We start from the raw sequence: 17,819 nt of genomic DNA, 5'->3' as shown, positions 1-17,819 counted from the left end.
TTGGAGTATACCAGTAGAATAGTTTGAATAAAGGAAAATATGACTTATGAACTAAATACTTCAAAATAAATCTAATAATACCACTTTAGTACAAGAAACAACAACAAAAAATAGTTTATAAAATATGCTAATGATTTTTTCTAGATTTTCACTTTCCATATATTTACCACAGCTATTGATGATATTTTCAAAGTTGTTTAAGTAGTAATATCCTTCTTCTGATGACATGTTGTTAAAATGATAATACTGTTCCACTGTTGTGTTCCTGTAAAAACAGTCCACAAATCTTAATGTACATTACATAAAAATGTATTGTTTCAGTACTAACCTAAGTAAAGTATTAGATTTATTCAGACACCCATTAAAGCAGTGGAATACTAACTGGAATCTATACAGTAATTCTCATATATATGTACACACACACATATATATATATATATATATGTGTGTGTGTGTTTATACACAGGTGTATGTATCATAATACGTATTACTTTTTAATTCATTTCACATGTTTCGGCAAGTCAATTACTAATTTTATGTGTAAGCTCTGGAAACTAAAGAATATAGACAAAAAAGAAAATTTTCAAAAGAGTGGTGTGGTGTCAAGGGGTTTTTGAAGCTTTTGGGTTTGACTAAACTAATTTACTTGAAAACTGTATTCAGATTTCTGAAATTTTTAAATTAAAGCTTTTCATACAGAGATCAAAAGAGGTTCAAAAGCTCTCAGGACTGAATCCATTGACTTACATGAAAACTAGCATGAACATTTTTAAGGGATCATTCAAAATAAGTCAACATTTATATTTTTGGAATTTTCATATTGGAGACTGCAGGTGGGGTTTAATAAGGCTCTTACGACTGGCTGTATGGATGTGCTTAAAAATCGATAAGAACATGTAAATGGTTGCTCAAAACAAACTGTATAAATATTTTTCAGTAATAGTTGTTTTCCATGTTAATTTGTTAGTTCAAATACAAAAATATGCAAAAAACTATATGCCTTACTTGCAACAATTCATCATAACATGGTGGGAAAACAATTCCATCCCAATAATGGCAAAAAAATAGTAAATAATCAGTAAGACCAAGGCAACACTAGCAAACCGAGGAAGGACAATGAAGACAGTACCAAGTACATCTCGGTAACGGCGTTTCATTTTAAATAGCCTGCAAAAATAAAGATGTTTTCTACTGATATTTAAAAGATATTATGAAGTTAATATAATTTTTGTTATGATTTACAACATAAGTTATTATGTCAAAATTTTAACCATACATATTTAAAAGTACCTGCAGTGTTTTTATATAACAATTTTTAGTTAGCATTATTTTTATTTTAAATAACAATGAAATATACAGAAATCTAAACAATACTTTTGGTTTTAATAGTGAAACAAAATATTCTTAGATATAGAAAACAGCATTCTTTAGTTTTTTAGCTATTAGAAGGATTGTTACTGAAATTACCAGTTCCATTTAACCCTATGGTGCCCGGCATCATTTTTAAATTCCTTTCTGTGTATGGTACTGCATTAAATTCAAATTTAATTAAATCACTTTACTATCAGAATATGTCAATTATATTGACATTACAATTTGAATTTTTATGTTATCTACATTTTAATTCCTTTGTTTCAAAGAAAACATTAAAAAACTTGAACTACAGTTTTGTGTTACATGATACATGTCCTATGAAAAATCACAACTTTAGCAGCATTTGCTCTTAGTCACATAAGCAGGCAACGTGAGATAAAAAGTCTGCATCTGTATTCTCTGGGAAACATAAATTTTCCAGACCTTGATGGTTGTCATGCTTATCTTCTATACTTTGCCTTGAGATCTACAACATACATGTAGTTAGTTGACATAAGTGTATATAGTCATTAGTAAGAGCTCACTTTACACTATACCCCATCAACAGTTTATTTGAAATTGGCATGTAGTTTTCCTCATGGCGTACATGTAACATGGTATTGATGTCTACTTGATTGACTATAGCACTTATGGTGGTTTCTTAACTAAATATGCTATAGTTAGAGAAATAGTTAAATTGTATTTAGGTCTTACTTTTGTATTTTAGTTAATTATGTATGTTTTAAAAATCATATTTTAATGGCTTAATAATATTCATAAGTTTAACTTGTTGCCTGGATTGTGAAAAGTTATAAACAAGATGGTATATATAAGTGCCATCTTGTTTAGACAACATGTTCATGCAAAGTGTCTGCCAAAATAACTTCATAAAGCCCCATAGAAATCAGTTGATGTATGATCATAAATTATAAAAGTAATGGAATTTGAAAGGAAAATTAAAAATTAACTATAAGTGAAAAGATAAAGACATGAAATTATGCATGTAAGAAAAATAAGACTATTCTAGTGGATTTATACAAAGTGTTGAAAGGTATGTACATATTTCTGTTTGTTAATTTTAAACATTTCATTGCACTGTATGTTGATGATAATGGACAATTAATAATATAGTAGAGAAAATGTAAAATAAAATATAAACGTTTACTTTAATTAAAAAACTTCTGATATTCATTTATGAGGTTCTAGAGATTATGCAAATGAAATGTGAAACTATAAGATTAAAAATTGTATTTTTATTCTTCATATAAAAATTACCTTGTAGGTGAACTACTCAGAGTCCAAGTGCAAATAACTACATGAAATAACAAATTTATATTAGAAATAGTAAAAAAAGTTAAAAATTCTATACAGTCTAACCTGTTAACCGCTCCACCTCCACAACAGCGCCACCTGGCTAAGAGCGCTAATTTTCGTAAGTTCCAACTCAATTTGTATGTTATTTAACCTTTATAAGAATGCCACCTGTCTAACGCTGCCAAGCGCCAGGCCAAAGCCCATTCATCACCTGTGAAAGAACGCCAGTTCCCGCCATAAATATTGATCGGTATTCCTCGACAGTGTAAATTTCCCGCACTGTCAAGACTAATTGCTTTGAGAGCCAATCACTGCTGTAGGCATGGTTAATTACACTAAGTAAGGTTAATTACAATAGGTAGGTGTATGTATATATATATATTCTTTTTTTTGTAAATTCATCTTATTTTTCTGATATAAATAGCCAAGCTTACATTTAAGATTAAATCATTTCTCTGACTGTTTACTACTGTTTACAATAACTGTGCTGTAAAAGATATCTCTGTTATTTCAACCAAATTTGCCACCATGTCAAAGCAAGGCAAAAAGACTATAAAAACACTGACCCTTGCCGACAAAGTCAAGGCCATAGAAATGTACAACAAAGTACAAAGTTCCTGTAAAGTGGGGGAGGCTTTTGGTGTAAGCAAAGACCAAATTCAAAGACTTGTTAAAAGAAAAGCCGAAGTTGTAAATGACTATGAAAATAATGCCCCGGCTGAACGCACGCCAGAGAAAAATTAGAAAGACCGGCAATGAAGAAATTAATGAGTTGACCTGGAAATGGTTCATAGATGTCACTGCTAGACATGGGAGGAAGTTGATTCTTCAACAGTCCAGAAATGCTTTGCACATGCTGGTTTGACCTCACAGGTGTGCGAGGCAAGTGATGCCACATCCTTTGTTAAAGAAGCAGATGACCCAGAAGGTGACATTCCCCTCTCAATCCTCAGACTTTCCAAAGACTTATACAATAATGAACTTGACCAGCTTGACAAAGACCTACCCACCACACAGCCTGCCACTGATTGGACACTACCTGCACAAGAGCTTCTTGCTAATGATTCTGAAGTTGAATTGATGATGTTGATGACAGTCCAGAACTCCAGATCTGCTCAGTTGCTCAGGCCCAGACATTTCTGGAACAGATGAAAGACTTTGCTTTACATCACGGAAATGCTTCTTATTTAAACAAGGTTATGGACCTGCATGATATAACCACAGCAATGCGTCTCAAAACAAAGAAGCAGTCTTCTATCAGTGATTTCTTCAAGCCCCAATAATTTTACTGTCAAAAATCTTGTCATCATGTTTATGTAAATACATGTACATTTATTTCTAGTATAACCTTTTTTTCACAAATGTATTATGAAGTAAATAAATATTTGTTGATAAACAGTTATGCAAATCAAGAAAAAGTGGTCTTGACATTAACCTGACACCTATCATGAAACAATTTTGTGGAAGTTACATAAATGTTCCTTCTCCCAAGTTGGAAGATGCAAACCTTCTTAAGTGAGCCACCTGCCTAAGTGAGCCACTGGTAGCCAGTCCCTAGGGTGGCTCAGTTACACAGGTTTGACTATATATATATATATATATATTATAATTTTTAATTGGGATATTAATCATTATTTTTGAATCACTGCCATTGAACTTGGCATAGTCGTTAGCGTGCTCAGAGTGTGGATCCGAAGGTTCAAGGTTCGCGTTCCACTATTCACTCAGACAAGAGTAGCCTTCTCTTTAGTTTATCGGTTCAAATTATGGAAGGATATATGTAGAAAACTCCTGAACAGCTTTGCCCAGAATTTATAAAACAAGGAAATCCAACTGATGACAGCATACATGGTATTTGGGCTTCATGTTAGGGTATCCAATTTCTCTGTAACTTATATCTATACGATATTTTAATGAGTCAATTTGAATAAAACAATTAGCGTAAGTAAACGTAACTTACAAATAGAATAAAAGAAAAGTTTTGTTTTTGTAAACTCACCTCTTTGTCGGACTCTCCAACACAACTTCTTGCCTCTCGTGTTAGCAGCAGCTTGAATTAACTTTTCGATCTAAGTTATAAAATATATTTATGTGTTGTTTTTAAACTAGCTTATTATTAATATTAGAACGTACATTAATGATAGAATGAAAATAAAGTGAAATACAAAAATTATGAAATAAAATTAATATAATATTTGGAAAACAATATATGTGTGTGTGTGTGTTGCATTGCAATATGTCCTATCTACAATAATTAAGTAAATATACAAGTATTCAAGACAGACATTTTGACAACGACATCTACATATATCACAAGCTTAAAACAACTGGCTTTATCTTTAGTTTTTCTGCGATAATTTTGGAACAATTTTCGAATATTCCAGAGTTTTAAACAAATTCATGAAGAAAAATAACTAATTAGTTTATTAATTATTTTATTCAATCTGATACGAAAAGATAAAATCTAGAAAACCTAAATACCATACATATGTTTATAGCGACTCTAATAATATCTGAAAGTGAAACTGATAAGACGTTGATAAATGAATACCACATAGTTCTCACTATGATACTTAAATGTACTCGATAAGTTGCATATCATGCGGTTTATACGTCTCTGTGATATTAATCTGTGTTTGATAAATCACTAGTATGTTTTCAAAAGGCCTAACGCTGTAAAAAAGACATGGTTGAACAACTGCTGTTACGTACACTACTTCGTGTTTCAGATTCAGTTGTTGTTGACAAATCACTACATATTTCTGTTTTACACTCAGTTTTGGTTGAATAATTACAACTACACCATTCACTATATTTTTCTGATTCACATTTAGTTATGGTGAATGAATTGATATAAAGCTTTTGTTTGTGTCTCTTCGACTTTTTATATACGATGCATTGAAAAATGTTACATTTGTATTTTGGAAATTTCAAAAAATCCATAAAGCTTAATTTGTTTCACTTACTGACGCTGTAATTATTACAGATCTGGTTGATTTTCACAATTTGTCCAAATTTAAGCTTCATATTATGTATCTTTTTCTTACAAAAGCAAGTAAAACATTTTATTCACAGAATGAAAAAGTTTCAATGTTTACCTGTTCTGGTTTAACTGCACGAACTTCGTTGTTGTTAATTGATAAAATCTCATCACCTTCGTTTAGGCGAGGTAGGCAAGTATCAGATGGAGATTTCCTCAAAACATTTGATACAACAACTGAACTATTCTCTCCTGATCCACTCTAGATATCAAAATAAAATATCTTAAATCCTGGTACTTTTCTAGAAAAGCAAAAATAAAGAAGGATATCTATAAAAAGACAGTGGACAGACCTACAAATAACTGGCTAGACAGATTAATATAAAGACAAAAAGAGTGTAACATGAGCTGATAGAATTCAAAATTGACGCCATTGCTCCCACAGAATGCATATGTACAGCATTATTGTTCCAGTGTACACTGTCGTGTTACGTTACGTTTTCCTAAAACCCGAAATCCAGCATTCATAATTATATCTCTTTTTTTTAGTTTATATTATTTCCTGTCTATTATGTTATACAATTTGTCAAGGCGTTATTTTCTCAATACATATATATATCTTTATGAATTAATACACAAAAATATATCACTAATTTCTTTATCTTCGACGTTTAAACACTTCTAAGGTTTTTATTTTATTTCTCTTACGGTTTGGAGCCCGGCATGGCCAGGTGGTTAGGGCGCTCGACTCGCAATCTGGGGGACGCGGGTTCGAATCCCCGTCATACCAAACATGCCCGCCCTTTCAGCCGTGAGGGCGTTATAATGTGACGGTCAATCCCACTATTCGTTGGTAAAAGAATAGCCCAAGAGTTAGCGGTGGGTGGTGATGACTAGCTGCCTTCCCTCTAGTCTTACACTGCTAAATTAGGGACGGCTAGCGCAGATAGCCCTCGTGTAGCTTTGCGCGAAATTCAAAACAAACAAACAAACTATCACGGTTTATTGGGCTGAGAATTGAAACGAGTCACAAAGATGGTACATCGTATTTAATTTTGATATTCAGTAAAAATAAATTGCTTAAAGCTCCGGACGTTTGCTTTGACCTACTTCTTTTCTATTTTGAAATACCTTAAATGAGATTTTTTCTGTTTCTTAGAAATATATACAGCAAAAGTCAAAAATATTTTCTTCACTCAAATAAGTATGCTTGTTTGTTTGTAATTAATCACAAAACTACACGAGTGGCTATCTGTGCTCTGCCCACCACAGGTATCGAAACCCGGTTTCTAGCAGTGTGAGTCAGTAGAAATACCGCTGTGCCACTGGGGGAGCAATACGTATGTACTATAAGTTACTTATATATCAATATATACATGTTTGCAAATTTGAAAATATGAGTAGACAGAAATATTTGTGTTTTCTCTGAATTCAAATACACGTAAACTCATAGTATTATTGTTTTTATGCACATGAATAGTAAATAAATAAACCAATTAATTATATGACATTATAAAAGTCTCTCAAACTCCTATGCTGGGGTTACTTTTATCTGACCAAGTAGTGGGACTTGCCGTTAATCTTAAAGAACAAAGACGGACCCAAAGTGTGGAATAAGTTTTTGTGACAACGGGACGCGAGTCATGAATTCTCTAATGGAACGAAGGGGAATTTTTCCAAGACAAAGAAGACTAAAAGCAAGAGACAAGAGAGATAGGCTTATCTGTAGATCCGTCGTTTAGAGTCAGGTAAAAGCTTTAGTGACATATTTCACAAGTCCTCGGTTTACACACAATTCTAAGCCAAGAAATCCGTAGAAAAACACATGCATATTAGCGTAGAACTTATGAAAAAAAACTGCAATATGTAACCTGTGCCTGTATAAAAGGATTAGCAAATGTTTATGACTTTGCGACACCTCATTAAGAGACATGATCAAGAGCATGCAGAAAATGCATGGAAATTTGTAAAAAATTAGGCGAATATACCTGAGTAAAGATAAATTATGTTCAACGTTGTTCCAGCTAAGAAAATTTTTCTTTCCTCATTTCAGGTCGTCCTCACCCCAAAATTTAAAATTAACATTAATTATTACCGAATTACAGAATGAATTATAGGTTGCAAAATGTTGTGATCGTTTTTCTTAGGTGATGCGCATATGCCGTAACACCTATACAAAAACAACAAAGGGACTAGTACAAAAATTCCAGCAACCTGTAAAAGCAAAATAAAAAAAAAAGTAAAAAAACAAATGATATCGAAATATCGTAAAAACTAAACTACAGTATAAAAATGAAATTAAATCATAACATAAAATCTCTATGCCACCAGGTCGGGTACATCAGAAAATCAAAATTTAAGCATCAAAATTAAACCAAGTACATTTCATAAAATTACATATCTTCAATTTGTGCATCAAAATCAACGAGTCACAAACATGTGAAATTTAAAGCACTTAAAGCCTTAGCTGATACAGATAATTCAAAGCAATCCATAACAAATTAAAAAAGTAAAATGTAACTAAAAATATAACAAATAGATAACATAAACAATAATCGAAAATAAAGCATGAGTTGAAAAAAAACCGATATGACTCAAAGAAAATGAGTTTAATCCAAAAACTTAAATTTGTAGCTCAAAATAAAATTAAGGGCAAGTATACAAAATATGAAACAGAAACAACTTAAAAAGCACACTCTGAGGTTAAAACAGACATAGCAAGCTCAAAATATACGATATAAAAGAGTTTAGGAAAACTATCCGAATAGGAAAAATAATAAAAAAACACCAAAAACAATACATTACAAGCTAAAAAAATATAAAACTACAACGAGAAAAGTTTATATGATATACAGTTCACTTCTTAAAGGAATGTAAGGCCAGAACTTATGGAGAACTTAAGTCAATAGGCTGCCATTCATGAAGCAACTGTTAGTACCTGTCGATACATTGTTTTTTCTCAAATACCCTATTAATTTTTATAAACAAATATGTAAGATGGCGTAACCATTTCCATTTCTCACTGTACAGTGTACATAAAAATGACCTTGAAAATTGATAAAATACGAATACATATAACAAATTTTGTTTCATTGGTACATTGTACTGGTTTGATCATTGTTGCTTGTTAACCCAGGATAGCTCTGCATGCCCTTATTTATACACTGTACCTCAATCCGGATTCTCTGATTATTTTCCTGAAGCTGGTGATATCCGTGAATGGGAGATTCATGTCAGCAATCCAACGCTACCCGTCAAATAGCTAAGTTTTGTGTTTAAAAGTACATTAACCGGTGAAAACGCTTGGAAAAGCCTCCTACCGTTATGTTTAATAGTACATCAACTGTTGAAACGCTTTGAAAATCCTCCTACACTTATGTGTTTAAAAGTACATCAACTGTTGAAACGCTTTGAAAATCCTCCTACACTTATGTGTTTAAAAGTACATCAACTGTTGAAACGCTTTGAAAATCCTCCTACACTTATGTGTTTAAAAGTACATTAAACGATGAAATGCTTGTAAAACCTCCATTTCCATGCTTATCCATTTCTCCAGAATTGTTTCAGTCAGTTCTTCTAGAATGTTTTAGGGCTTCCTGTGGTGTGTTTGATTGAGCTAAAGCTGGTATCATTCCAGAAGTGCCGACTGTGTCTGATTTCTTAGAGTTATTTTGACTTCAGAATTTCTTGGATCCAGTCTGGTGTCACAGATTCGGAAAAGTGATTCTGTGGTCCATAATTGTGAGCACTTCTTTGAGGTAAATATACACGTCATTTCACTAGGTTAGGGATGGTGTTGCCATCCTTTAGGACAAGATTTAGTGGTGAGGATGGTGGCCGTCAATGCTGAAGACATCGGCTCTTGGGTGGTAAATGAAACTGACACAGTTACAGTCCTTCCAGTTGGATTTAGCAACTTGAAGGCTTCTTCTCCCAAAACCATTGCCTGGTCTGGTCTCTGAGGTTGTATCATTGACTTATTTCAACCTCCTCATTTGGCATCAGGACTAGGTCTTCATTGTCCACTAAGAAGCCACCAATCCAGGCCACAGTAAGATTTCAGCCAGACTCCATTAGTCACCAGATAAAGATACCCAGTGGTAAAGAATCCAAGAATCGTAGCTTTTTAGAGCAAAGGTTAGAGCTGAAATCTCGAAGTCAACTCAGCCTCTTATAGGTCCAAAGTTCAGCTAGTAATAAAAGGTTAAATGTCATGACCAATTAGGCCACGATCTGGTCCTTTGTTAGAAAAAGCTATCAGAATATAGATGTAGTTAATTAATGCACATTCCGCGCCTTAATCATCCCTGGAAGATAGCAACACAATACAAATCGCATCATTTTATGTGGAACGTTACACGTTTGCTCTGGAAGTTTCCACGGGTACACATACACTTCCATTTACCAAAAACCTTGACCTGAGTGACCATCAGGAGCAATCTTTTTACATAATGACAAAAATAAGGAAGTTTAATTTTACAGGCAAACATCTGCTAACATTCACTACAAAACTCAACATGATTGATAGAAAAGCAAGGACTGAAAAGTCATTGCAGCATATTGGTCAGAATTCCCAGTCATCGTCAACAATCGGACCAATCATAGAATTATAGGATTTGTCTAACAATTTTAGCTATCCTAGCACTGTGCCTATCAAGTTTCATGAGGTATGTTCCACAGATATTTCGCTACAACTCAGATAGATAGATCAAGTAATGTTACAATATTTCCTATTAATTATCCCTCGATAACTTGGAAAATAAGAGTTTCAACGCCCTTTCAGTTATTATTTTTTTCATCCAATGAGCCACCCTATCTGCAAAGTAATAAAGTGGCTATCACATGATATACTGTATATACATACCACTTCATATCAAGCAAATGAGGGAAGGCCACTTCTTTTCAGTCATTGGTTTTTCAATAAAGTAACCACACTAACTGCAAAGTAATCAAGAGCTTATCACATAATGTAGCGTATACATTGCAACACGGTATTTACTGGCTGTAGAAGGCCGTCTGCCCGAAACGTCGCAGAAAAAAAAAAACTAGAAAAAAGTTTTCATTCAGACGTGTCAATTTATTCTTTATTATCTTTTATCAAAGTTTTTCTTCTCACGTCTTGAGGAACGACACTCATTCAAGGATATTTCAATTTAGTGACTGTCCTAATTACTTCGGTGATGTAAGTTATGTTTTCACTCCTGTGTGTGTGTGTGTTTCAGCAATATTTCTCGAAAACAGCTAAATGGATTTGGACAAACGATGGTATACATTTGGACTATGACCCAACTTAGAAATGATTAGTTTTTGGAGGGTCATGGTCAAGGTCAGAGCAAGGCCACGAAAAAACAACAACCTGTATCTGCTAACATGAGAACCGATTTTTCGTGCTCTATAACTCAGTCATAATGAAGAGATTTTGATGAAAGTTGGTGGACCTATGTAGAATATTATTTCTCATTGTCCTGTTAAAATGGTCCGTATCCTTTGATAACGACGGACAAACAGACACATTTTTGTATTTTTTTAAGGCCTAATATAATGAACGCTGCGTGACGGGGGTATGCGCTCTACTGTGTACCCCTCTAGTTAATTCTGTTTTAGTTATCCTTTCTCCTCCCAGGATAAGTAAAGCACAATTAACAAGAGGAGCACTCAGTATAGCGCATACCTATTACCTGATATACATCATAACCATACTTAAATGGTGATTCTATCAGCTTTTCTTCTACTGTGCGGTTGACAAGCGTGTGCATTTGGAGAAGGTTTTCGTCTTCTTCCTAAACAGATTCATATATCCTAAGAAATGAGGCGTCCTTGTGTGAATTATTGACTAGAATGATATGATACATGTAATTTTGCATCGTTTTAATGACGCAATGCTTACGAATATGTTTCGATCTCAGTCACCAGACCATGTGTTGAGACGGTCTCTTCTTTATAAAGTCTGGAGACAAGTGCACCCTGACGAATGTGGCGGCATCCTTGAGCAAATTATTGTGCAGAATGACGTAATGCGCGTTAATTGTGCAACATTGCAATGACGTTTAGGAAAATCGTTATTATCGCATTCAACCTTCTTTTAACCTATCAGACGCGATTTCTCGGCAACAGAATTGTGCCTTGCCGGCCTAGAAAGTTTCTGACTAACTCCAAAGTCCACTGAATCGTTACAAGACACTGGCTACTCCTCCTGACGGCGTCATGGTATTTCTCATCAAACTTCGCCTGATACACCTGTCACTCTACATGACCACTGGTGACTCAAACTAGCGTCTTGCGGTGCCTGGGCTACCGAGTTCCTTTGTGTTCCACGGTGACCACCTCAGTAAGTCTCGGGAAGTTCAGGCTGCTCGATACCATTGCGCCCCTTCACGTCTGTCCCATGCTTCAGACTAAGAAACGTAACCATTAGAGGTCGTGTAACAGCTTATCAACCTTCCGGTCTTGAGAATGAGAACAAACTCCCAATACTGCCTGTGAAAGATTTCGATCTAAAAGAGTAAGTACTTCTCTTAGTCCTTGTCGTTTCCAAATCTTCACTTCAACCTTAGCTTCCTTATCTCCGTCGTAAGTTCTAGGAGGTCTCAGAAAGTGCTTTTCTATGATCACGAATATCGGAGTTACAGGTACAGGAAGACAATACCGGGAAAAAGGAATCACCTTGAAAATACACTCAGCAATTACAACTCATTTGGCCATGGCACCAAAATGTTATTTTTTCGCTAGTCTATGGTATTCAGGTACACTGAAGTCCAACAGAGATGTACTGAAGAGAGTAATTTCAAACACAGGCAGCAAACGAAAGAAACAAACACAAGTGAGCAGTTAATAAAAAATCTTTATTCACAATGATATGATTGTGAATGAACTGACCATCGTACGCTTTCCGTTGAATTTAACTGGCTGCTGGGGTAAAGAAGAATATTTCCTAGAAAACCAAAACCAAGAGACAAAAGAGAGAAAATTTCGTGGACACCGGCCTCGCTTATATAATCAGACAAAAGCTTTAGTTACATATCCCACAAGTCTTTGAGTTACATACTTCAACCAGTAGTTTATATACAGTTCTCATCCAAGTCAGCTGCACAGATCTTTGTCTTACCTGTTTCAAAAGGGTACTTTTATAGAAGTATATATGCAAACATGCTTAAGAACAATGGTTGGAATGTGTTACCTTTACCTGTGTAAAAGGATTAATTGTGATTAATTACATTATAATTAATGAACTGCATGGAAATTTAAAAACAAATAGGCGAATAAACATATAAACTAACTACGGAAGGATGAAACTAAGTGTTGATTCAAAGTGAATCGTACTCGTCTTTCTATGTATATTATATGGTGTATAACTAATACGTTTAATGCTAATTGATATAAGTCATGAAAATTAATTTCATTCACCTTAAAGTTGAAGCCATATAACCGCTGGCTGTCTGCTTTCATCTTCACTGACACTATACCGTCATTATTTTCTTGATGTGTCTACAAAAACGTTTCAGTAAATAAGAAAGTACAGTTAAATACTGCATGTTACAGTAATGTTCCTAAGGCATATAAAAAGTCTTACAAGGCAATAAAGCACTGGTACATGTTACTTGGTTAATGTGCAAACTCTAAATAATAATTTCAGTCGCCATTAACGAGACAAAGAAACGAATGAAATTAGCTCTCTTTTTTTCAGCTTGCACAATAGAAATTTCAAACATTAGGTTAAAGTTTATTCATTGCTATGATTATAAGTGTTTTTACTATTGTTTTTTAGGCTGTTAGAGATATGGTTCGTAAATTTAACACATTTCACAGCTGACCTAAAGGCGAATGGTTTAATCTCGTTATGCTAAAAAAGTTAGAAAAATGGTTATAATTAGATTAAAGAAGAACATCAGATACAAGGAAACTTTGAAAGAGAGAACCTAATCAAATAAGCTTACAACAAAAAAGAAAATACTTCGTATCAAAAGTACAATCAAAACTAATGTAAGTATGTTCAGGTACGTAGGTGTAAAAAAATAATTATTCTAGTTTTTTTAAGCGAAGGAACATTTAATATTTTACAATAAGTTAGTGTTGTTACACGAAAGCTTTCATAAATTACTACTCAGTTTCTATGTTTATTTAACCAATAGATGTTGTACGCATCTGAGCGTTATTTAACTAAATCAATTCATAATTCATATAATGACTTAATCACGATATAAAACTTTGTGTGAAATATGCACGCTAAATATGTATGTAGATGTATGATGTATTATTTACACCATATGTTGCATGAATTAACTACAACACAGTATAAATGATAATACTATAAAAATAATTATGTAACAATATGACTGATGGCTATTATATATTTGTGTCGTTCTGTTTTGTACATTATAGCAAAAATGAGCTAATTAATTTATTACATATACTTTAGATTATTTAGATAAATAATGTAGTAGCTCATAAACCAAGTCATTATTTAGCTAAACGAGAAGCTTTAAAGAAATAATTAAATTATTTATAACTCAGAATTTAATTTGCGTAAGAGAAATTCGTGAAATATTTTGTAAATTGCAATGAAATAAATTGATTTATTTAAAATAAAACTCTATTTTATTTCAAATGAAATGGGTCACAGATTCAAATTCAGATTACCTAAAACGTAAATTCAAAAATATATCATTTAAGGATAATGCAGAAATATTGAAGGAATATATTATCATTATGTTATAGAATGTAAGAAGATAAGATAGGAATAGTACCAGTGTGATATTTACATTATGTTCACATTATTCACTTGTTTCATATCTTCGTGAAAATGGCAAAAGGCCTAAGACTGATTTTATATCATTGTCATTTTGTCATGTGTAATGCTTCAACAAATAATAGCGTCATGTTAACAGAATATTGTTATCATTGACTTGGTGCAGTTAGTACATTCACCTATTTATCAACATATATAGAAATGTCAGATATAATCCTCGAATGATATGTACGGGATGTGTGTGGCAAAACTCAAAAATCAAAGAGATGTTCTATTATGAAGCTAGTGATAAGGATTGATAAATACAAGAATAAGTGTTTTAAGTATTCAGTATTAATTTCTCAATAAGGGCTACATTTTTTTTTTCAAAATGGAAATGGAATAAACACAGTATGTTACTTATTGATTTACTGATTACTCTGTGATTTCCGAGTACAGTGCACCTTCTATACACTGTATAATGAAGATATAAAAAAAAGATCGACAGAGCTTTAATTCCATTGGTAAAATTTCCTTCCTAATATTTCTTTAATACTCGAAAGTCAATTTATGAAAAGTAACTCAAACATTAAGTTTGAACACATATATATAAAAGAACAGATGTTTACATGGCACGATAATGAATGAAGATAACAGAAAACTAGAAGTCATACCATTTGGTAAGAAAAGATAACAACAGCATGGAAGAGATATTTAGACAAAGAAAGAAAACAAAGTCATCATTATTTTTTAAATGAGATACCTTGGCAACATTTGCGTTATTATTATAGGCTTTTTTTCCCCTTTTAAATCCAAATACTATGCGGTAAAATCGAAAATCAGCTGGCTTGTTTTTTAGTTGCGAAAATTGATGTATTGACATTTTTAAAATTTAAAACTACTTCTGGTTAAAGCTTAATATTACTGTTAGATATACACGACTGTTCATTTTAAGTTTAACACGACAGCGTTATATAGTTTATATTGAGCGCGAGTGTTAAAGTAGTTATGGTACCATAGTTATGGCAAGTTTGCTTACGTAACTGTTTACGAATCATTTGTTGTGTAGTTCAATTGTTGTGAATTGACGTCACGTTACTTGAACCTTCTAAATTTTTCTCGTTGCTTTAAGAGAGTATTTTACATCATAATGTCTCCTAGTTCGTAGAAAGTTCTAGGTCTCAGTCGGGCAATATATATATATATATATATATATAGGCGATCAAGTTAATGAAATTGAACGTAAAAGTGAAGTTAGACTGCATATCAGTTTAGCTGTGACAAGCGATTTTTAAAGTGAGTTTTATAGCTTCTATTGTAATAACAGAGATCGAAAAGAATAATTTGTGCTGTCAAAGGGTGTTCCAAAGTAATTGAATCTGTATGTGTGGGCTTTGACGAAAAAGAGACAATTATTTAAAACTCTGGATACAACTGTGATAACCAATAGTGTAACGAATTTTGGTATATAAGTTTGACTTGTTTTGAATATATATTATTTTAAAACAAGTGGATTGTGTGCTGTCCGATTATTGTTGAGATTTGTCGCCAACAAGTCACAGACACCTACTGTAAAGAATTCGGCCCGATAAAAACCTGACAATAACACAACTTATATATGAAACCAATGGATTCTCACAGGGGGAAATCAGTACCTCACAATCTGAGAAACTCATAGCCCATCTTACAATATTGGCGAATGAATTGCACCTATCTACCATTCTTATTGCCTATCGATCTATGCTGAAGTAAATATTATTTTAGATATGGGAAGGTTAAACCACTATTATAAAATAATTTCCATCATCCCTCCCTTCGTGTTCATGCAAATTAGGCATTTGAGTTTCATCTTCTTGGAGATATTGAATGCAAATGACTGGTTAATCAGACTAAGTTATATCTAGTCTGACAAATGTTTTTAAATGAACATTTTATAAAGATAAGTTTCATCTTTAAAGTTCAAGACATTTTACTACTATCAGGAACAACAAGAGCAATGTGACGCTGATGATGTATGCCTAAGAAGTGTTAATAAGGTGGGTCTGATGTATCCACAACCACTCCTATAAAAGTTTTTATGGGTGTCTTTAGTCTTTGGATTCGCTTGAAAGGATGTGACACATCTCCAAATAGCATCCATTGCAATCCTTTAATCAATGTTCTTTAAATCACATGTCATCTAGTTCAACACGGTGAGTGGTGACGCTATACTTTATCTAGGATGAAGTCGAGGACATTTGTCCAGCAAATTGCAGAAAAAGAAGTCATAAGATGTATTTAATATAATGTGCAGTATGTTAAGGTTGGTACCTTCACCAATAGTTATTCTTGCTCATATCATACCTTCACCACGAACGTTTCGGTACGAAAAGGAACTGGATTTGGATCAAATTCTCTCCTCTTCATATCATTTATCTGACTCAACTGTAAAATTCCCCCAGTATCTCAGCAGTAGGTCTGACGACTTATAACGCTATGAGACGGGTTTCGATACTAGTGATGGGCACAGCACTGCTAGTCCATTGTTTATCTTTCTGCTTACAACAAACAAATAAATAACTGTAAAAATATTGCTCAAAAAGTATCTGGTCCCCTGGACATTTTACACCATGTCAAATGAGCTGTTTTGTGTCTTGTTGTGGCCTGAATACATCTGTCTTGGAGAAGTTATGCTTGTAGAGAGCTAAGGATGACAGTCAGTGGTTGTTTACTTAGCTTGTAGATTTTGGGTTTCCTTGTCCATGGGTGTGAGCACCTGCACTATTGATTTGGAAGCGATTCCATGTTCCTCTAATGACATCTTGAGACATATGTAACAAATTTCCAATAACAGTTTGTACCGGCTGACATCCACTCAACCGCTGGCTCTTCACTTAATGAAACTTCTGAATGACTTCTTTGAGGTCTACACACATTTCATGAACAACTTGGAATACTTTAAACACAGAAAAAATTGCATGAGTCTAGAGGTAGCTTAATGACCAATCATTTGCATTTCAAATCACATGACTGATTATCAGATGCCTTATTTGAATAACAATGAACTGAGAAGGGGTGGATGACATGATTTCATAATAAAGGTTTTACGTTAACGTAGTTATAATACTAATTCCGATTATCCATTAATATTTTTCTTTGTTCAGTATATGCGTCTATCTCTCCATCTCTCTGTATAGTAACTCTGATATAAATACAACAGCTAATTCGCACTGAACAAGGTATCAGAAGAAAGATAATCATCTCTATATTTGCAGATAAGCTCAATTTAAAAAAAAATGTTTATGTTTGTTCGAAGTTAGGCACAAAGCTACACAATGGGCTATTTGTGCTCTGCCCACCACGGATATCGAAATCCGGTTTCTAGCGTTGTAAGTCCACAGACATGTCACTGTGCCACTGGGGGGGGGGGGGGTGGGTTCAAAAATATAGTTCGGTTTGAATGCAATA

At 33.5% G+C, this 17,819-nt stretch overlaps 1 protein-coding gene across 3 annotated transcripts in view; it reads right to left on the bottom strand.

The window, feature by feature from the left end:
- LOC106459093 (tyrosine-protein phosphatase non-receptor type 3-like) overlaps window positions 1-17,819 on the bottom strand; it is a 71,886-nt gene that overhangs the window by 44,406 nt on the left and 9,661 nt on the right. For 2 of the 3 annotated variants that reach the window (XR_002610502.1, XM_022385509.1), the window contains exons 2-4: window positions 13,052-13,132; window positions 5,766-5,909; window positions 4,667-4,736 (exon numbers count right to left, since the gene is read on the bottom strand). Coding sequence is in view for 2 of the 3 variants with exons in the window: in XM_022385509.1 (XP_022241217.1) it covers window positions 4,667-4,736; window positions 5,766-5,909; window positions 13,052-13,132 (295 nt within the window). In the remaining variant the exon portion in view is untranslated. The remainder of the gene's footprint in view (window positions 1-4,666; window positions 4,737-5,765; window positions 5,910-13,051; window positions 13,133-17,819) is intronic. The other variant, XM_013918676.2, reaches the window with a different exon arrangement.

Source organism: Limulus polyphemus, unplaced genomic scaffold, assembly GCF_000517525.1.
Source record: "Limulus polyphemus unplaced genomic scaffold, Limulus_polyphemus-2.1.2 Scaffold558, whole genome shotgun sequence".
In the NCBI taxonomy this organism is placed as follows: domain Eukaryota; kingdom Metazoa; phylum Arthropoda; class Merostomata; order Xiphosura; family Limulidae; genus Limulus; species Limulus polyphemus.
This window is presented reverse-complemented; position numbering and strand designations above follow the sequence as displayed.